This window comes from Anolis sagrei, chromosome 3 (genome assembly GCF_037176765.1).
Source record: "Anolis sagrei isolate rAnoSag1 chromosome 3, rAnoSag1.mat, whole genome shotgun sequence".
In the NCBI taxonomy this organism is placed as follows: domain Eukaryota; kingdom Metazoa; phylum Chordata; class Lepidosauria; order Squamata; family Dactyloidae; genus Anolis; species Anolis sagrei.
Genome location: NC_090023.1, coordinates 236,333,926 through 236,357,044, shown reverse-complemented (window position 1 = coordinate 236,357,044; position 23,119 = coordinate 236,333,926). Strand labels below are relative to the sequence as shown.

The 23,119-nt window shown below is 37.5% G+C and overlaps 1 protein-coding gene across 1 annotated transcript in view; it reads left to right on the top strand.

Annotated features, from left to right (window-relative positions):
* The window catches only part of DNER (delta/notch like EGF repeat containing), a 196,615-nt gene that overhangs the window by 116,397 nt on the left and 57,099 nt on the right, over positions 1 to 23,119 (top strand). The window contains exons 4-5 of the mRNA XM_060767819.2: positions 868 to 1,034; positions 11,704 to 11,849. Coding sequence (XP_060623802.2) covers positions 868 to 1,034; positions 11,704 to 11,849 — 313 coding nt within the window. The remainder of the gene's footprint in view (positions 1 to 867; positions 1,035 to 11,703; positions 11,850 to 23,119) is intronic.

Sequence of the window (23,119 nt, the reverse complement as noted above, 5' to 3'; positions counted from 1 at the left end):
CAAGGGGACTCAGGGCAGCTTACATGGGGCCAAGCCCAGGCAATATGCAATTAAAAACAAAACAACAGCAAGTTACAAATTAAAAAAACACACACAAACAGCATAACAGTAATAAACAAGCATCAAGCATAGAAATTTGAGGAATCTCAGAGTAAAGAAAAAGTTGGCAACCTTTATTCAGCACCACAAACCCAGTTAAATTCACATGCATTGAAAGCCAGAGTTGAGTATTCAAATCCAGTTTTGTGAATTAGGTGACTTTATCACCTCCCTCCACTTCAGAATGTGTTTAGTACCATTACATTAATTTTTAAAAATAGGAAATTTTGAAAACTCCCTTTCAGGATCTTTGCTATCAGTGCCAGCCAACATTCTAATTTTTTTTTACCACTTCCCCAGTATTTTCAAATATTCTTTCCATCCTAGAGAGAAGACAGACCAGATTTTCCACCTCTAATAGTCTGTTTTTCCAGTGCCTTACCTCCTGCACAACTGAACGTTCAGTGGCCGTTTTTCTCCTGCTATTTCCACAGTTGCCAGTGTAGTTACTACGGCATAGGACACAACAGGATCCTAGACATGGTTTTCATTGGGACTTTCCCCAAGATATATGTGTTAAAAGTTTTAGTTTTAAGTGTTTGCTATCCTTTTGTCTTCAACTCCTCCTGTCTGAGAATTTGTCAGTTGGTGAAATACTGTATATTTAATCATTGTTTCCCTGAATTATTCATCTTTTGACCCTGAATTCATGCTACCAATAATATGTGCTGTTTCAATGTCTTGAGTGATGTGCTGTATGCTACGACTTTTAAAACATTTTCCTCCATATGGTGTGTTTAGTGGCTTAAATTTCTTTTTTGTTTTTAGTATCAGGCAAGATGCCACTGCTTCTCTTATCTTGCTATGGAAAGTGACAACAGACAGATTTAAACAGTGCTCACTTATAGATGCCACAAGTGTTACTCTTCTCCAAGCAATGGGTGGACTTGTCCTGACGGAGGAGATGCTTACGTTAGGAAACAACTATTTCATTGGTGAGTTTATTGAACAAAATAACACCATTCCTATCATAAGACAATAAAATATGATACAAGCATTATTTAACAAGTATCAGAAATAAAGAGAAAATGATACAGGAGAGACTGCCTTTCCATACATAAGCCTAGTTGATACTTGAGATCCTAAGGAGAGGCCTTTCTGGTTTTACTTCAACCCAAAAAATGCTGCTGTTTATCCTTCTCAGTTACTCACATGCTAATGGATGGATCCCATTCAGACACTTAGGAGCCCCTGGTATCACAGTGGATTAAACCTTTGTGCCAGCAGGACTGTTGACTAACAGGTTAGTGGTTCGAATCTGTGGAGAGTGGGTTGAGCTCCCTCTGTCAGCTCCAGCTCCCCATGTGGTGACATGAGAAAAGCCTCCCACAAGAATGGTAAAACATCAAACATCCAGGCATCCCCTGGGCAACGTCTTTGCGGGCAGTCAATTATCTCACATCAGAAGTGACTCTTGAAGAGTGTTTGAAAACTTAATCTGGCCACAGCTCTTTGAACCAGTTGAAGTTTTCAAACACTCTGGCCACAGCTCTTTGAACCAGTTGGTTAACTGGGGCTGACTACAGGGAGCACACATCCTCCCTGTTGCAGCAGCTCTACTGGCTGCCAGTTTGTTTCTGAGTGCAATTCAAAGTGCTAGTTATGACCTTTAAAGCTCTACATGGTTCAGGTCCAGGCTGTTTGGCAGACCACATCTCCTCCTATAAGGATACCCTGAGATCCCAAGCTCGGTTGGTGGGAACAAAAGAGCGGGCCTTCCTTTTCAGTGGCTAAAACCTTTTTATATTAAGGCAGATCCCAAGATTTCATAGGATGGAACCATTGCAGTTAAAGTTGAATCATAGCCCTATAATTAGGTAGTTTGACAGGACCCTGTGCACTTTTTCCAGCACTTTTTGACATTCCTTCCTGGACATTGCTTCCTACCTTTAGATTGACACTGTCTCTGATCATCTCCATCTGCTCTGTGGATGAACAGAGGACAGAGGACACTTCTGCTCTGGGGATGAACAGAATACACTTCTGTACCATTTCCTGTTGTGATGCTGCTGCTTTGCAAATTTTTGAGTTTCAAAACATGTGGAATGTCTTAAAGTAGCAGAGGATGTTAATATGGATGTGATGCCAGAGTGGGAAAATTAACCGTCCCGAATTCCACCTAATGATGAATGCACAAATGAGAAAAAATGACATATCTTCACCTCCTGATTAACAGGAATTAGATTAAAGAGCTTGTAGTTGATGATATTACACTTATTTTGGGTGTTATGAATGGGTATGGGGAAGTGGAAGATAGACTAGATGCATGCAAGAAAGATTCAGTTCATGTCTTTTGTTACAGTTCCTGTTTGAAGAGATTTACCATTACAGAAATCATAGTTTGTTTGACTGGCTTGAACACAAAGCTATTGGAATTGCTGGATTGTTTGAACAAGACCCTAACCAAATCTCTCTTCTTAAATAAAATAGAAATCTCACTCTTCCAATCTTTTCATATACATACACATTCTGTCCTCACATCAAGATAATGACTTTTGAAAAGCAGTTTGCGAAATTCTAAAAGTATTAGACCTCACAACCTCACAAACCTCACAACCTCTCGGGATGTCTCCCAGAAATGCAGGCGAAACATCAGGAGAGAATGCTTCTGGAACATGGCCATACTGCCCGGAAAACTCACAACAACACAGTGATTCTGGCCATGAAAGTCTTCGCCAATACATTTTAAAACTAATTAGTTGATTCTGTAGAAACATGAGTGGATTTTAAAAGCTCCTTTTAGTCTTTCCCTTGCTGAAATGAAGACTATGTAACAGACTGATGCATTTTCCACCTTTTATTGTCAGTTTATACCAGCCACTTTCTGATACATTGCTGCACAACTTAACCTTATTAACTTGATAACTCTGCTACAGGTTTTTCTGGATAGTTCTGATATGCAAAAACACAAACTGTTCAGAGATGTAAATTATTTGCTTCTAGGTATCCAATCAACAAAATTAACATTTGCTTAAATATGCTCAAATAGCAGTGAGAAGAATTCAATAGGCATCTGTGCCAAGGTTGTAATTAGCTAATCAGGTGATTCACCAGGCAAACAATATTGTGCTAGATATATTGCATTGAATCTTTCCATATACATGCTATTAACAAGCATCTTTTATTTCAGCACACCGTTTGTCTGTGTTTAATGTCAGGAAACTTATGTAAGAACACTTTGATGATAAGGTGTTGATACTAGGCATGGGAATCCATGGTTCTAAATAGTTCTAAAGTACTTCTAAAACTAGGGGGTGCTGGTGCTTTGCTTTTAAAGTGTTGCTAAAGTTATGTTGGCGAAAATTTCAGAACTCTAACAAAACTTTCAAAATTTCATTATAAATGGTAGTTTCTAATTGATTCTGTCATAAAAATCGCCAATAACGAAATAATAATAAAAAATGAAAGTTTTGTTAGAATTCTGAAATTTTCACCACCAGAACTTTAGCAACACTTTAGAAGCAAAGCACCAGCACTAGAAATCCATGGAGAAAGCTATAGATTTTGCGTTCAGATAGCTAGTCAGGGTTAGGATACCAGCCTTTGATCCACTGGCAGCAGGTTGACTTACATGTCAATGGGACAGTGATGTTCCTTTGAAGGACTGAATTGTCCTATTGCAGATTTTGAAGCTTTGGTGTAAAGTTGGCATTTTGGCTTGTTGTGGAAATGAGGATTGGTGATAAAGCTTCAGTGGAGACACTTTCTCCCCATGATAACTCTTTCAGGAGTGAATTTTTCTTCTGAGGGGTAGATTTCTCACTTCCTGTTGTCTCACCCTCATTCTTAACTATGAGTTGTTTGTAAATCGGATGTTTGCAGCTTGGTGACTGTCTGTAAATTAAATTAATTGTTCACCTGCATTTTGGTAAGGGAGGGATGTTCCCTCAACACAGTCCTATGTTATATAATTTACAAAATTGAGAAATAAAGATTTTTTTAAAAACAAACAAACAAGAATGGATTGAAACATAAATTGACAATTCCCTGTATATCACACTTCTCTCTTAACATGGGATTCAAAGTGGTTTCCAACAAGGCTAATGCATAATCTAACTAAAATCTTACATTCATGGGAGTAGGAACTTCATCAGATACTGTAGTGTCTCCCAGAAAATGAACATCATATTACAATTATCATGTATATCAGCTGGTTTATAGAAGTGTACAAACTGGAGCTGTGATATTTGGCTCTATTGTTGGCACAAGGACAGTTCAATAAATAGACTTGTTTCCTGAAAAACTATTATTATGTTTGGCTTTTTACATTTCAACACATTTCTAATATGCTGTTTGTGCTCTCAGTTATTATAGAGTTGGAGGCTACTGGACAGCTTCACTGACCCCTTGCTCTTAACCAGATGTTGTTTGTTCGGTTGCTGTAATAAATAATTCAGTATCTGGCTTTGTAATTTTGATGATCTGTGAACTATGAATCAGCCTATAAACAAAACCCTATATATCCTATTGAGGAACAATAATCAATGGCTAAGGAATTTTCTTTGATTTTCTGGGTGAAAATTGTCACGAAATGGTGACAATTATATTGAGTGCAACATTCCAGTGAAATCACATAATGGCAGCATTTACACATTAAGCAAGTCACGATTCCTGGTTTATCTTTGCCTTCTGTGAACAAGACAGTTGACAAGACTACATTTATCCACTCACTGAATGAGTAGGGAAAACTAAAAGAGAGCATAACCTCAGATCTTGACAACATCGTAGGAGTGTTCATAAGCCCATTAGAAAAAAAGTTAACGAATGGACTAGAAAAAGAGTTCCTTTGTTAGTATTGCACAGTGTTCATAACTTGACATTTTTCCATTACCTAGTGCCTTTGTGTTAGGTGGCCAAATAAGGCTGGTACTTTTCTATTTCCTTCTTAATTAAGTAATTCAGCTTTTGAATCATCAGCAGAAAGACATTTGAGGTTGTTATATTTTAATTGGGTCTTAGAAAGATTATAAGCTAAATTGGATAAAATTACCTTTAATTATAAAAAGGCATTGAATTTTTTTCCTGTGCTGTGGATGCAGCAGAGTGTAAACATGTTTCTGAAATGGGTCTCCTACCTGACAGCTAAAAATAGATAGCCAAGTATGAATGCTTAAATGTACTTCTGAAACAACAGGGATGTCGTAGCTAAATTATCTCAGGAAAATAGAAGAGAAGATGGAAACATTACAAGAAAAGGTGAAGTACCTGGGAGAAATAAATTGTAATAGGTTGCCAAAGACTAAATATTCAAAGGCTTGATTGAGATAAGATAGCTTCAGGCAGTAGTCCTGAAGAGCATCTACTTCAGATAAGTTACCAAAAAGATAATTTTGTTAGTATCAGAAAATACCAGGTATATTCAGATACTGCATTTCTAATTATGGCTGGAAGTCACATTCTGTATTAAGAGTAAATGAATTTATACTACACTTTTAAAAGTCTCAGTGTAATGCATTAGAAGAGGCTGCTACAGCATGTGTCCTCAGAAGGGTTCAGCTGCTTGTTCTGCAGGATTACTTGGCTGGATGTTAGTTTGAAGGTTAAATCCAGCTTTTAAAAAACCCAAATCTATACAAGAAACCATCCTTTTTAAACACCATCCACTGACTTACGTTGCATAAAAAAGAGACTGTGAGAAGACAGAAAAATAAATATTGAAATTATACAATATTCTTGGAAGGCTGGTAGGTGATGAATACAGATACCAAGTGCAGCAAAGAAACCAGGTGATTCTGGCTATTATGAGTCACTTTATTTATCTCTTTCTTTTTCCATTTTGAATTGGGTAGCAACGCAGTTTTAAAAAATCAAACTAGATTAAAATGTAATAAAAATACCAATAGCATTAAATAGGCAATTTTGAACATATTTAAAATTAAAACCATTTAGGAACAGTGCATCATCCTATTTAAACCCTTGTCAGTTCCACAAATGCTGTCATAATGGAACATAATGCTGCAAACATGTATTTGCTTGATGACCAAAGGTATGGACTACCTAGCCTATCTTGAAAGGAAAGATTCTCTTTTGCATTTCAACCCAACATGCTTGTGAGAGTGATTGGACTGAAGGAAGGATCTTCTCCAAAATCTTACTTGATGTGGAGGAGGAGGATTAGACAATGAGAGATCACTACCGGACCTCTGGTCGAGTATCATTTAGTATCTGGACTCAATTTAGTTTGTGTTAGTCCTGTTACCATCACTGGCTACACAATCAGCCCGCACAACTTGGTGAAAGACAGTTGGCTTCTATAAATCAAGGTTAATGTTTTATGTTCAGATTTTATGCCATTATACAATTTTTGTTTGATTACGCAGGGTTTAATTTTTTTTATGTTAGGCGCTTATTCTGTTTTGATATGTGGGGTTCCTCTGGGATTATTATGTTGATATTTATGGAGGCATTGAATGTTTGCCGTTGTATGTTGGAATCCGCCCTGAGTCCGCTTTTGGAAGATAGGGTGGAATATAAATAAAATTATTATTATTATTATTATTATTATTATTATTACTATTTTCCATTTTAAAAAATCAACCAACCAGCCCTTGACCTCCTTGACAATTTGAAGATTTGTAGGAACTGCATGTTTACCTGAAAGTTGGTGAATATCTCCTTCCCAACATTCGTAGAGAACAAGTGACCCTGTAAAAGTGAGAGGAAGGAGATTTAGCAGTTATTTTTAATTGTAAATTTGTTGTTGTTGCTGTGTGTTTTCAAGTAATTTCCAATGGACGTTGACCCTAAGATGTCACTCTAATGGGGTATTCTTGGCAAGATCTGTTCAAAGAAGATGTTGACTCTTTAGATTGGTTTTTATTAGTTGTATTGTATAACTGGATTATTTTAATTATTTTATAATTGTTGCTGCTATGTATTTTATCTTACTATGTGTATTGCTGGCATCAAATTGTGCCTTTTGTAAGCCACCCTGAGTCCCCCTTCGGAGGTTGAGAAGGGCGGGATAGAAATGCTCGAAATAAATAATAATAATAAATAATAGTTTGGGTTGGGAAAAACTGTTGCATTGGTTTTCCAACCTGTATGTATGGACAGTTGAAATTTCTTCAGGGAGCACCATTATCTAGATTTTGACAGAAAATGGATCATGGATAATACACTGTAATAACCCATTTTGACTTCTGTTGTACAATTATCCCCATGTTATGACATTCATTGTGGAATTACCCTATGCAAGCAAAGTAGATCTATATTTTCCAGTCCTCAGTGCATATCATGGTTGACTTTTATTCAATTGCATGTGTGAACCAGGAATACTCTTTATGTTTCAGTTGCCCTGTCTCATTAATGGAAGTTGCATGGGCGCCACATGTCATTATCTTTAGTTTGTAATCCTCTTTTATTTCTCCACCCCTTATTTCAATCGTTTTTTCTTATTACAAGAAAATATGTGAAGCAGGAAAAGCCAGAACAGTTGTACAATACTGGTAGAGAAAGTATCCTGCGTTGGCAAAGTGTACAATAGTTATTGTAAAGGAGGATCTTTACTGACCTTGCTCTTATAGACTTATGCACATGACTTCCAACCATTTCATTTTACATCCATAAGATTTCCATATTACTTTTGTTATCGTTACGTACATATCCCACCTACATACCCATGAGCTCAGGATGCATTATACTGTTCTCTTCTTCTCTTCTTCACTTCTTATGGCTGAAATTATTAATATTACAAAACTATAGTGTTCCAAATGTGTAACAACATTTCTCTAGAAACTGAAAATCTTTTCAAAAATATGCTGTGTCTTATAAAAATGCAAGTCCTCTTCTCATTGCAAAACACCAAGAATGTAGGATTCTGATTTAGCTCTATTTACTATAAGGGCATTATCTTTTTCTGGAGAGGAATGATGGTATTAGGATTAATATCTTTTTTATCCTGTTCCCTCATAAAAAAGAGTTCAGTTTATATATCCTTTTCCATAATCACACTAATTTGCATAAAAATACTATCTTTGTTTCCTTAAAGTTCTGGCTGTTTGGTCTGAGAGAGAAATCATAATCTCATATGTATTTCAATGTTATTCAGCAATGCAAACTGTTATGTTGCAAATAGGTTATAGCCTGAGGTGAGGAAGAAACAGCATGAACACCAGAATTGCAAATTTGTCACTTGGCTTTCTCTAAATAGTATACACGACAATGTTGGAAGAGGAGGAGATGAAGAACAAAGAAAAAATGTTCTGGAAAAGCATGATAACTGTTTTTCTCAGTGTACTGCTGTTTGCTGTTTGTGTGGCAAGTGTATGTGTGATATTACAGTTGTGCAACAGCAATTCTTAACAACTGTAAGTTGCAGTGTCATGAACTGCAAAATTCTGTAGCATATAGTACAGGTTAAGTATCCCTTAACCAAAATGCTTGGCACCAGAAGTGTTTTGGATTTCATTTTTTAAGATTATTTTTGAATGCCTATATTTTAATTCACATACGTAATGAAATATCATGGAAATGGGACCCAAATTGAAACACAAATTCATTTGTGTTTCATATACAGGCAGCCCCCAAGTTACAAACATTGGATTTACAGTTAAGAAAGGGTGTGAGAAAACAGGAAGTTAGAGAAATCTATCCCTTGGAAGGAAAATTCACTCCTGAAAGAGTTATCACGGAGAAAAGGTGGCTCCACTGAAGCTTTATCACCAATCCTTGTTTCCACAACAAGCCACATTTTTCCGACTCCCATTGTAACAGGGACAGAAAGTGAGGTGAAATCTTCTGAACCAGGAACCAGGCACCAAAACAAACAACACACACACACACACACACACACACACACACACACGGCTGGAGTTAACTTTTAAAAAATATACCTGTTCCAACTAACATACAAATTCAGCTTAAGAAAATAGTTACAGAACCTATCCTGTTCATAACTTGGAGACTTCCAGTATGTTTTATACACATAGACTGGAGGTAATTTTATATGCAAGATTTTAAAGTAATTTTGTAAATGAAACAACAGGGCTGTACATCAAACCATCAGCAACAAAAAGGGAGGTTGTCTCTCTACATTTGTTGTTTTGCATTATACATGAATTTGATTAAAATGTTTTATCTAAGAATCTATGACTTCTGTGGTCAACTTTCTCCAGTCATGTTGGAGGACCTAGAAAATTCTACAGAGAATGCCTTCCTAGTAATCTCAAGATCCTTCAGAGAAATTCTGTGGCAAGCTTCCATCAGAAGTTGACCTTACAGTTATTCTGGAAGACTCCGTAATTCCCAGAGAGGTGTTCTCTCAGTAAAAAATTCTTTATTTATGATTGTTAACTTTCAAGGCAGTCCTGTGCCCCAAATCCAAGCAAATGTTGATGGATGGTTGTATCTATATCTCGACCACTATTGTTGACAATTTTGGATTTTGGAATAATTTGGAATTCAGAATTCTGGATACAGGATGTTCAACCTTTATTTTCTCATTGAAGTATCCTTGTTTGTGGTTCCTGCTGGCAAATCTCTTAATTTGAGATGATTTCACTAACTTGTGTGTTTTACCCCCAAAAGAATATTTGCACAAGTAGGCTAACTTCTTTTTCATCTTTCTCAGCACTAGTATTTTGTAGTTCTGCTTTTCTTGAAATGACTCATCAGCTGATTTTTTCATTAGTAAATATGATGTCAAAAAATAGGAGCCCCCAGTGGCGCAGTGGGTTAAATCCCTGTGCCAGCAGGACTGAAGACCGACAGGTTGCAGGTTCGAATCTGGGGAGAGTATGGATGAGCTCCCTCTGTCAGCTCCAGCTCCTCATGCGGGGACATGAGAGAAGCCTCCCACAAGGATGATAAAGCATCAAAACATCAGTCCTTGCAGATGGCCAATTCTCTCACACCAGAAGTGACTTGCAGTTTCTCAAGTCGCTCCTGACATGACAAAAAAATGATGTCAAAATACATTTTCCAGTATGAGATTATTTGCAAATATATTATAAGACACTGCTACTCAAAGTGGTGGTGCATGGTGGAAGTCTGTGAACCATTATCTGCCAGTCTGTGGCCCGTTTCCAGGAAAGAAAGTAGTAATTGTAGCCAGTGGGCACAAATGTGGTACCAAGCCCTGGCAATTAGGAACAAAATGCTGGTCTCCAGGGATTCCATGATGTAAAATCATTTAGTCTCTGGCTACAGGAGACTTCGTCAGATGCTTCTTTAAACATGGCTGCTACCTGCAAAGCATGGAAGAGTTATGCAAAGTGGCATAGTGGGGTTTAATATGATGTTGTAGGAAGGCTCAGTGTAGCGCAGATTTCCAATCAGATAATTACGCTATGAATTGTTCTGTTACTTGTTTTAAAAAAAGGCTGTTTTCTACACAAAACAGCCACATGCAACATTTCCACAGAATAAGTCTACAACAACTGTAATGTTTTCTGTGTTGGCAACAGCATCTTCTATGCAGGAAATAATATTTGTCCGCAAAACAGATGATGCAGAAAATTGTGTTTTCTGTGGACAACAATCACATAGAAATTTAGGGCTGAAGAAGTTCTGAATTACAAATAGTCTTCAAAAGCTGTACATTTTTCAAAGACTTTCTCACAGCAGGATGACAATCACTAGAATGACTTTTAAAGCCTTTGAGAAGAAAATTAGTGTAGAATACATGTGCTGGGTCATGACTGCTTGTAATCAAAGTTAAAGCCATTGGATGTTCTGATCATGGACCTCTTTCAGCATATCTAGTTTGGCTCTCTGAGCGTAATGAATTTAAGATGTTTTACTTTTTGTAAAAAGGAGAAGAAAAGAATTGTATTATATTAATCAGATATTTTGTTAGTTACAGTGGAACCTCAACTTAAGAACATCCCAACATAAGAATGTTTTGAGTTAAGAGCCATCACTTTGCTCGGTTTTGCTTTGACATACAAGCAGGGTTTTGAGTTAGAAAATAGCACCACAGGGAGCAGTAGCGTGAGAGTACAAGGCTTTAGGGCTTCAAGGGAGCAGCTTCCATGCCTTGTGCTCTTGTGCACTTTGGGAGATTGGTGCCTGATTTGCTCTTGTCCGTATCGAGGAAATTTGGGTTGATTGATTTTGTGTAGTTTTTATTACTGGTATGTTTGTCTTCATGAGAGAGAGGGAAACAGAGCAAGAAAGGGAAGGAGACTGGAATGAGTATAGTATGAAGAAAATGATGCTTTCGCCTCTTCACTTTGTGCTTTGAGCTTTCCTGCCATAACTTAGTGCTTCTACCATTGTGCGACAACTTGTGCTTCTACCATTTTAAAGTTGATCTATCTTTTTTATTGTTCTATGCGAATGTGCATTTATACATTATTTGTAAAGTATGTGTTCTTATTTAAAAACACGTAACAAAATGTGTGTGTGTGTGTGTGTTTTGGGGGTGAACTGATTAATAGCATTTCAATAGGAGGATTGCTTTGAGATGAGAGTAATTTGAGTTAAGAGCTTACTCATGGAACGAGTTAAACTCTTAACTCAAGGTATCACTATATTTGGTTTATATACAGTCTTTCTTTAAGCACACAATTCATGGGAGCTTATGAGTTAAAACAAAGTACAGCTTACAAAAATCCCCAAACCCTTAATTATATCAATATTAACAATATTCTCTTTTCTCAGGTTTTGTGAATGATTCAATTGCCAAATGCATTGTGGCTTTACGCTTGACGGTAATAGTAAAAGTCAGCACGTGTTTGCCCGGGGGAACTGAATCAGATGACCATCAATGTTCAGGGAAAGGAAAATGTATCACAAAACCATCTGAGGTAAGAAGAAACCCTTGTGTTTGCAGCTGAGTGGTTCTTTGTTCTGTCTTGGCCATGTGAAACTCAAAGGGAAACAGGAGTGAGACACTAGCTGACAGGCAGCAGGTAGTGAATGTCTTTGTGGGAGCCACTGAAAGTCAGCCACAGACAGTAGATATTGGAGAAAATCAGCTGCTCTCTGCAAGATTTTTGACAAGTCTGACCTTGGCCAGAGCTAAACGGAACTTCCTCTGATGGTGCAGGCTCTGAAATTAAAATTAGGCTCCACCTCTCACTAGTGCAGTGTTTCTCAACCTTCCTAATGCCGCGACCCCTTAATACAGTTCCTAAAGTTGTGGTGACTCCCAACCAGAAAACTATTATTGTTGCTACTTCATAACTGTAATTTTGCTACTGTTGTGAATCTTAATGTAAATATCTGATATACAGGATGGATTTTCATTCACTGGACCAAATTTGAATCCAATACTCAATATGACCAAATCTGAATACCGGTGGAGTATGGGGAAAATAGACCTTGACATTTGGGAGTGGTAGTTGCTGGAATTTATAGTTCACCTACAATCAAAGGGCATTCTGAACCCCACCAATGATAGAATTGGACCAAACTTCCTACACAGAACCTCCCATGCTTTGAAGGGACTCGCTGGCACGAGCCTCCCTCCAGCGTTACATGCTCTCCCTTGCTCGCACACGGGCAGCATGCTGCCATGTGTCAAGCATGCCTGCTCTCCCCTCCCCACTTGGAGTCTCAGAAACAGCCCTCCCCTTGGCTGAGAGGCTGGCCAATCACAGCGGAGGAGGGCTTTTGGTGGGAGGATTTGCCATCTGTTTCCAAAAAGAAAGAGAAGGACAGGTAAATAGATTGTCAGCCTTTTCTGCCAAAGGCATTCTTAAGACCATCAGAAATATATGTTTTCTGATGGCCTCTTGGTGACCCCTCTGAAACCCCCTTACAACCCCCCCAGGGGTCCCAACCCCCAGATTGAGAAATGCTGCACTAGTGGGAAGTGCCATGTTGGTGGTACTGCTCCTGGAATGTAGGGTTCCTTTGATGCTTTGTAATGCCTTGGATGGTTCTCAGTAGCATCTCAGCAAAGATGACTTAATTGAACGTAGGAACTTGTATAGTTGGAATGTTTATTCAAAAGTTTTACATGCCTGATATGAAGGAACTGACCATGAGTTGCAACATTATGTGTTACTCTCTAATAAGCTCCTGGTTTATTGTGCAATTGCATAATGTGCTGATGTTTGGGCTAAGCCACAGCACCATTTCTGAGTTGTTGCATGATTTGCTTATAATGTTTCCCTGTTCTACCTGATTAAAAAAAACAACACAACAACGGTTAAACTTTAAAAAACAGGAAAAATAAGGAAGGAAGCAAATAAACTGGTAATTAAAACTAATCCACAGTTGGAGTAAAAAGGACTGAGGCAATTTATAGAGGGTATTCAAGAATCAATTAATAGGCTAGTCACCTTGAATCCCCCGCTTGCTCTCATCAAGACAAAATAAAACCTGCTGAGGAATTTTTAATCCTCATTTCTGGTGACCTTTGCTGAACAGGATGTACTTTTGTGTTAACATAATAGAGTACATTGCTGGATAACCTATCGTCCAGGTATTATGGTGGCCCTCCATTTTTTTTCTGGTTCCAGCTGACTCTGAAAATACTGTGTGAAACAAATTGTCCTCAATTAGAGGTGGCTATTTTTGTAAGTAATATGTCAGCAATTATATTGCAGTATTCATTGAAAAATGCTTTATTAATTTGAAATCTGCAAGTGTGGCCTGCATCTTTCAAATGCTTGTAAGGCATTTTTTGAAGGAATCTACAAGTAAAAGGTCAGAAGCAAAAAACTTATAAGAATCTTTTCTACAGTGTTATGGAAACCAATTGAGATAGTTAAAGACTGTGTTTATGTTTTCTGAGACATAAGATTCAGTTTGTTCACTGGGCTTAGGCCCCATCTAGGTTGCCATAAAATTTAGATTGAACTGCATTGAACTGGATTATGTGAGTCTACACTGCCATACAATCCAGTTCAATTTACATTATAGTGGCAGTTTAAATGGGACCTAAATCCTAAATGTGCATCTGATTTCATTATTGTTTAAAATCCTTATTCTAAATTTCACTCTCTTATTTTAAAAACTTTGAGAGAAATCTTAATATCAGAGAAACTGACTAGAAAGGATCAAGAGCACACAGAAGTATTCCTGTTGGAAAACGTGACATACTTTAGTGGATCTTTCTAAGGACAAAAAGTCTGTGTCCTGTCTACCCAGTTACCAACCAAAGGATGTAGTCGAGAGGGAAGCACGTTTAACTGCTTTTGTTAAACATGTAAAGCAGATTTGCATACAAATTACTTTGTGCAATTTTTGCATGAATTTTAAAGAATTCTGTTAAGTTTTCATGGTGTGTGAGAGGGCTTTGGGAGAAACCACCATGTTTTGCAATCATAAAGAGGTTGGGTGAAAATTTGGCCCAGAAAAAGTGTTTCAGTTTTTTTTAAGGGACATGCTAGCTTCTGTTTTTTTCTGTGGCATTTTGGGGTGGAAGGGTCGAAAGTCACTTCTGTCTCTTTTGCAGTTTCCCAGAGGGTAACATGGGAATTGTTTCCACTTTGTCTTCCATCCTTATATGATTCTTAACTTCCTCATCTTTAATTGATGTTATTAATTTTTCCCTTTGTAATATGTGCTTTTTGGCAAGTAATTTGGAGTTTTTGTTATTGTATTCAAAGTATTCTCTATTTAAAAATATCAAATCTCTTTGAGCTTTAAGTGCAATGAGGCAATAATAGAATGTTGTCCTGAGATGGTTTTTAAGCAATTGATTTTGAAGTGAATATATGTGATTTTAATGTTTGTATATATTTATGGTTTTATGTCCCAGCATTGAATGTTTGCCGTATATATGTTGCGTTCCACCCTGAGTCCCCTGCAGGGTGAGAAGGGCAGAATATAATTTTTAAATAAATAAATAAATGCGGGTGTGCAAAGGTTGTTAGCTCTAACCATTGTCTATGTTCACCCTGAGGTTACAGCTATGACCATAGAATGTTGTCTGGGTGAAAATCTTCCATGGGGAATAGCTGGTATTACCTCGTAGAAAAGGACATTTTGTAGATAAGACAGAAACAGAATTGATATTGCTATATAGTGAACCCAAAGGCTTTTTATTCTCTGCGAATTGGAGCTACTTCTGCACTGGTCTAGAGTTAGTATAATTTCCCTCACTATTTATAACCAATAAGGTGTAATAATACTAGTTTTGAATAGATATATAAATGTAGGACACGGTAGATGGACAACACCTCCTATTCACACACCTCCCACTTTCACCAGTGCAAGTGTGAACTAACAGAGCTCTGAAAGTGGTGGATTACCCACCACTTTGCACCCTCACCCTTTTAGGACTACACTGCTATTTTTCACAGATATCAAGTTTCACAGATATCAAGTTTTGTTCATAGAACAAAATAGATAATGTTAGGTTTCTAATGTGATATGACATATTGCATCAAGGATAAAGCAGACCTTTAGGTATTGGAAAAAATTTCTTGGAATGAATATAAAATCTATTACGCTCTAAACAGAGGGAAAGAAAAGATGTATGTTCCGTTGCATTTGTAAAATTTACCTGAGGTAGGGCTTGTAGATGTTGCTTGACATTATTACTTTTGGAGATTCAGTGGTTCTGTAATTTCATAACTCTGTTGTCCCAAACCTGTTGATGCAAGGGTTTCATGACCTGTTTACATACTTATTTTTTGAAGTTGCTTTGGAGGAAATTCACCACTTTTTTCACAGTATCTGCAGAAAACATGATTGGTGCTCAAATATCTGCACTTTGTTACTTCAAGGGTAGTCAGATTTGCTGGGTACTGTTTTGTGTGTTTCAGTCAGACCTATTTTTGCTCCCAGACAATTCACAGTTCAAAGCACTGAACTAGTTGATAAGCCTTAATCAAGTCAGATAAATTTTCTGTGCCATCAGGTTTCCTTCGCTCACTAGACAAGAATAGAGGTGCTTTCATTACTGCTCCTGTCAAATGGAGGAGTTCAAGCAGAATTCCTGGCACAGCAGGAGATTGTGGACTTCTGCTTTTTTAAAAACCAGTGACCTTGCCATCAGGATTGTCTGTGTTAGATTTTTAGAGGTTGTTTAGTCTTTAGTGTCAACATTTGTTAGTGATTGGAATGAGGAGTATATGAAATCTGTAAGTTTTGGATTTAAAAAGCATAGAAAAGAGTGTCATATTCATCATATGGCATTTACAAGGACATGTGTCACTTCGGATTTGAAAATTTCAGTCTGATCTTACTCTTTACATGTCTATGAGATCGAGTCTGCTGAGAATCGCATACACCGTTACCTGGAAATTAATTGAATTCGTTAATGGGATTTATGTAAGCAAGCTTAGGATCTCATAATAATTCCTAGTGCCAAATTATTTGATTAAATCCACATCTCATTGCCAGGACACAATGCCAGGGATAAAACTAAAATAGCTCTTTTTGGTCATTGAAACTAATCAAGCTGACAAATTTAATTATATATATAGATACTTCAGAAAGTAAACTATATACATCTAATAGTATTTATTTATTTTTTATTATTTAGAAATACCCAGTGATTTCAAAACATCTTGATTATAATCTTTAAACAAGTATGGCCATTCCTCCTCATTTACGGTGGATAGGGGCAGAGGACCACCATGACAAATTGAAAAAAAATAACATAGGAACATCTTTTTAAGAATCTAGGTCCTTCAGTGCACTGGAAACTGACAATGCTGGAGGATTTACAAATGCCTAAAGAAGTGTTCTTTCTAGGAATATCGTAAGTCCTTCAGCACAACTCCATGGTTAACTTCAGAGTCATGGTGGATAACTAAGGCTCCTTCCACATAGCTGAATAAAATCTCAAATTATCTGCTTTGAACTGGGATATATGGCAGTGTGGTCTTAGATAACCCAGTTCAAAGCAGATATTGTGGGTTATTCTGATATTCTGGGTTATATGGCTGTGTGGAAGGGCTCCTAGAGATTCCTAGAGAAAATGTTTGAATCAAACGCATTAATAATCATGCCTGCTAAAGCAAAACTCTCCAAACATTTCATGTTGGTGGGACACTTTTTAGATATGCATCATTTCATGACACAGGAATTCAGATTCAACCAACCACTTAAAAAACATACAGACATATACATAAATTGTAATATCAAAATGTATGGGAACACAAGGTATCTCATGAAAATCTTCCATTAAAATTCATGATTTGTAAGATAATAATATATATTTCCAAGAATTTTTGCCATTACTTGTTATGTTTGCATGACACATCAACACACTGCAGCTTACATACTAATAATGTGTTGCTACACAGTTTGGAAAGCTCTGTGTTAAAGTGCAATTTGGAAAGATCTGTGCTAAAGTGAAACCGAAAATGTGGAGAGTATACTATATTATTATAGCTCATGCATTTAAACATATTTGTCCAAAGATTACAATATCTGTAAATATTTTTCTTCAGTCGATCACTAGATCAGCCCATTTAACATTTTAAAAACTTGCGCTGGGCATTTCATTTGGCGAGAATCTTTTTCTTTAATAATGTTACCGAAAATCTTCTCTGCTTTGCACTAAATTCTTTAGTTTATTAATTGCATGGATGGAACTTAAGCCAAAACAAACTTGACTCCTGTAAATGCTACAGTTTAATTAGTTGGCCTGTGGGAAATGCAAGTTTAATTAGGTATGATAGCATTTTGCTACTGTTTTCTTCCCCTGGAGTGAAAGCTTTTCAGAAATGGCTCACCTATAGATAACTGCAACATATTGGCCAAATTATATGCTTAAGGTGAATCAGCCATAGCATCAGGTTATTTTAAATTAGACCTTTTAAAAATGTAAGATTTCTGGCATGGTCTAAGATTTGCTCTTCAATTTAATCCCTTATGTTTGTACAATCTCACCTCTTATTATCCAAAAGCATGTCAAGACATTTTGCCATGAAGACAGCACTGATCACTGTAGCTGGTGCTTCCACTGCCATCGCAAAGATGATTTATATGCCTATGATCTTTACCAGCTTGGTGCAAAGGTATAATAATGTACAGGTCACAGTTCGATTTACCCTTGCCATTATATAGTTTTAGTAAAGTAAATAATTAGTAACACTAAAAAAGGTGAAAAATCAGAAATACAGTTGGCTAAAAGCAATTTAAAATGCAGTAGTTGCGCCTCAACCATCTTCAAAGACCCCACTTACCTGAAAAATGCAGACACCCTTCATAATCAGATGAAAATTGTGATGTGACAACACTTCTAGTCATGTTTGCTGTACTGGTATGGCCTGCTTTAGGGTGAACAATTCACCTTGCAGCTTCTGCAGTCACCCTCAAAAGCCTGGCAAAGGGTCACTAACCCACAGACATTGAAATCATTACTTGCCATTGCTCTCTTCTTTGGGGTCTACGACTTAAGTCAAATTGGTGTCAATTAGTCCTTCATGGCTAAATATCAGTGGTCCTCAAACTAAGGACCAGGGTCTGGATGTGGCCTTCCAAGATTATTTACCCTGCACTTGTCCTAAATTTTGGACTAAGTGTCACTCTAAGTCTGAAATGACTTGGGAGCGGGGGAAGGTGTTTGTTCAATCTAAGTATTAAGTAAAAGTTACACCGAATAAGTGCTAATGTGAGTATTGGAGCAGGGCTTTAGGAGACCAGGGTTCAAATCAACACTTGCCCTTTGTAGTCCTGGGGGCAAATTGTAGCCTCTCAGGCTCAGAGGAGGGCAATGGCATATCACCTTTGAAGAAGCCTTGCCAAGCAAAACTTGCTGATAGGTCACAGTTTCCATATATTAGAAATGACTAGAAGATACTCTGTAAATAAGTAACAATTAATTATTTTAAAATATCATCAGAAGCATCAAATAAAAAGGAATAAATAATTTTAGTTATCTTTTACGGTATTTATTTATCGTGTCAGAAGTGAACTGAAGGTCTAGTTAAAATGTACTTAAAACACAAACAAAGTTAAAAACTTGACATTATGCTAAATTTCCTTTGACCAGAAGCTGGCCACTTGGAGTGCCCCTGGTGTCACTGTGAGAAGGGCCTCCATTGTGCATGTGGCAGGACTCAGGCTGCATTGTAGTAGGTGGTCTACAGTTTGCTCTCCTCCACGTGTCTCACATGTCATGGACTACTTTGTAGCCCATTTCTTAAGGTGGGCTCTGCATCTTGTGGTGCCAGAGCGCAATCTGTTCAGCATCTTCCAAGTCACCCAGTCTTTTGTACGTCTAAATGAGCTTTTCATCCAGCCTCAGCCATTGATTGAGGTTCCAGATTTTAGCCTGCCACATTTAGAATCTTGCTTTCTGAGGTGTTCCTGCGAGTATCTCTGTCAATCTTAGGAAGCTGTTTCTTCATTTAAGGAATTGGCATGCTGGCTGATATACGAACAGTGGATGGGCTGGAGATGTCACTGCCTTGGTCCTTTCATTATTGGCTGCTACTTCCCGACAGATGTCAGGTGGTGCAATACCGGCTGAACAGTATAATTTCTCCAGTGGTGTGGGGTATAGGCATCCTGTGATAATGCAACATGCCTCATTAAAAGCCACATCCACTGTTTTAATGTGGTGAGATGTATTCCCACTGGGCATGCGTGTTCAGCAGCAGAGTAGTAAAGTGCAAGGGCAGATGTCTTCACAGTGTCTGGTTGTGATCTCCAGGTTGTGCCAGTCAACTTTTACAGTGTCAACAAAATCATTGTGACTAGTTTGGAACAGGAATTGAGGTCATAATGTTCAGCCAAATCTAAGCATCACTTTTTAAAGGAGTGCGCCACAAGATATTAACTCAGTTTCATGATATCAGTGGATTTAGTAGAACATGTAGTTCTGGTAGAGTATGCATTTTAATACTTTCACAGTATTGAAAGAGTATTGCTACTGTTATTAGTTTTGGAGGGGAGTTGTTTTTCTGGAAAAATATCCCTAGTGCAGAACCCATAAGGCCTTGACTCTGTTCTGCGACTGACAATTCCATGTCAAGACCTTGAAATTAATTACTGTTTTCAGCTTCAGGCAGATGTAAAGGGAGCATCAGCAGAGATGTCAGCTGAAAGCCATTTATCTTCTTGAAACCTGATTTGTGGTGACAAAGGTGAATAGTATTAATTACTTCAAAAGTGAACAACTGTTCAGAGTAGTATTTGCCAAACATTCCCTCCACTTTCCGGTGCTGGCAATCAGCAGAACACATTTATACTAATAAGGTAAAATGTATCTATGTAAAATGACTGCTTTGGAAATAATAAACAGGCACAATAAGTTCAGTGACTGAAGCACTCAAGTTCTTTTTGGGGTGAATGTGGAACTGGGATGGTATGAAGTAGGTCCCACAGAAGCCCCAGTTTGAGATGAACTTTATGCTGAGGTTGTTCTTTCCTATGTTTGGACCTCAGTACTTGAGGAGTGGGGGGGGGGGGGTTCACATTTAGAGCCTCCCCTTTTCAGATATACCCTATATAATCATATATAAGTCTAGAAATTTTAGTAAAAAAAATTGAACCAAAAATCCAGCTCAACTTATCCACAGGTCAATATAAGTGCTGTATCTTATCTCTTATTTTTTTAAAAAACCATTTCATTATTTGCATACAACGGCTTGGCCCATCCTTGGAGGACCTAAAATATGACATGGCACCATCTCTGGTCATTTTGAATGCCTTGGTGACAGCCAGAGGAAGCTAGCTTGCTACAGTGATGCTTGTGCTTTCCCCTCTTTACAATTTGTCCATGGAGCATATCAAAATCCATAATATTAGTCCCTACACCTGCCTTCAACTTATACATGAGGTCAGCTGATACACAAATGTATATAGTACACTCCCTAAAACAGATAACCATGAAATCCTACATCAAATAAAACACAGTCTTGGATATCTAATTCGATTCTTTGTTGTTGTTTTGCTACAACTGAATAGCACAGCTACTTTACTTCTAATCCAAAAATATTCCATCAAGTAGATCCTCTGTGTCTGCCTTTAAAAAGATATAAAGGATAGTGGTTCCTAAAATGTATAAATACTCAGCTATTTGTTAGAAGCTGTTCAGGTGACATGTTGATAGGAATTATGACAATCCGTTGTCTTGTACTCTTCAGATGAATGAGTGCATGTCACCCAAAATGTAACTCTGTGATGAGAGAAAAATGACAATGGCAGACTAATAATAACTAATGGTTCCTACCTAATCATCTCTGCTTAATAACTTGTCTGAATTCCAATACTATTATCTGTCTGATTTCCACCCTGGAAGTGTTGAGACATGCTTCATTGCCAATATTTTCTTAAGAACAAATTGTTCTTTCCATTTTGTAGTAAATTGTTACCATGGATGATCTTTCAACAAAAGTGCCATTGTTTCCTTGCAAGGAAAATGGTAAGGGTTGGGTTTTAAGCTAGAGTGAAGTACCGATCTGTGATGTCTTCTTTGTTATTCTCTGATATTTGCTGTAATCCTTAGCTTCAATTACAATGAGTTCATGTGCTATACAGAAGTAGTGAAGATGAAGTGGCATTGATTTAATACACAAAAGTGCAATACATGGCTACTTGGAAGTGTCTCATTGAGTTCAATGGATCTTACTCCCATATAAGTGATAGGATTGTAGCCTTTGTGAGCACAGTCATGAATTCTTGTTGCTTAATATATTGTCAAATGCTTTCATGGCCGGAGTCATTGGGTTGTTGTAGGTTTTTTGAGCTATATGGCCATGTTCTATAAACATGGCTATATAGCCCGAAAAACCTACAACAACCCTCTTTTTGCTTAGCTGATCTTTGGTTGGCCTTTGAGCCATCTTGTCATACTTTAGTGCACAGTTAGGCAAAGAGTAAGTAAGGCAATATCAGTGAGAAATGTTACATTCAGATCCACTTCTGTTTCAGTTCTATACTTTAATGAGAGTGTGAACAGTTGAAGTTTGTGAGACTTACTTCAGCATTCACCTCAATGTTTAACATAACCATGTCATTGAATTTTACTTCAGGGTATGAATGCAAAGAATTATTCTGTTCAGGATACGTTTAGTTGGGTAGGATCCAATCAATTGACATCTCAGGCAGTAGATGTTCAAAGCAGATGTGGTAGCCCTTGGCTGTTTTGTTTCAGTTTAGCTTTTGCTGTTTTTTTGTTTGTTAGGTGGAGCAGTATTGTGTAGTCCCCATGTGATGTCTTGTAGACATGAGCTTGTATTTTGCAATGGAGGACACTAATCTATCACCACTGTTAGATGATAGTAGTAGTAATAGTAGTAATAATACTTTATTATTATACCCTGCCTCCATCTCCTCAAAGGGATTCGAGGCGGCTTACATGGGGACAATCCCAAAAGCACAGGTAAAACAACAGCATTAAAAACAATCAAATAAAAACACAACACAATCACATTAGCCACAACATTAGAACAATATCATGACTGAAAAGCAGATATCGAGCTGGATCTAGGCTGAAATAGTACAATGAATTCTTAAGTGGAGCTGAGGGAAAGTGCAAAATTCAAGTGTGCCAATCTAGAAAGAATACCTTGGCAATAAAGTGTCAAAACTGGTGGGGTGGGCCAAGCTAAAGTGCAGGAGTGTAGATAGCATCAAGTCATTCTCTGGTGAACTGCTTAATCAAAGGCACAACAGAACAGCCAGGTTTTTAGGTCGTTATGGAAAGAAGACAAAGTGAGTGCTTGTCTGTTCCCCCTGCCTTCTCTGTGTGACCTGACAAGAGGGCAGTATCTTGCCTTTTATTTCCATCAGCAGACTCTGCTGGGAAGCCCTCATCTTAGCCATGCCACTTTCTCAGTTATACACTTTGCATTTTAGTGATGATAAAATGGGACAAATCTAAACAAAACGGAAGGTATTCTCACTAGTCAAAATGCAGGTCAGGAAACAAGGTATAAACCTGTACTAGATAAACATCCTATAAAGATAAGTTATCCTAGTTGTTCACATTGGCAAAGAGGATTAAACACTTGTATTACTTTTTTAGGTATTTGATAGTTCTGGCCATTAACCAAAGAGTTCATTAATATTTCCATTGTATATTATTGTTGCTATTATCTTTCCCTTGAAATAGATTCTAGTTCTGTTGCTGGAATTGCTCAGATTGGTAGGTGCCCGAGTTGAAATCTCAGATCTAAGTGCCTCTGAAGTTTTACAACTACAGAAGTAGCTCTGTATG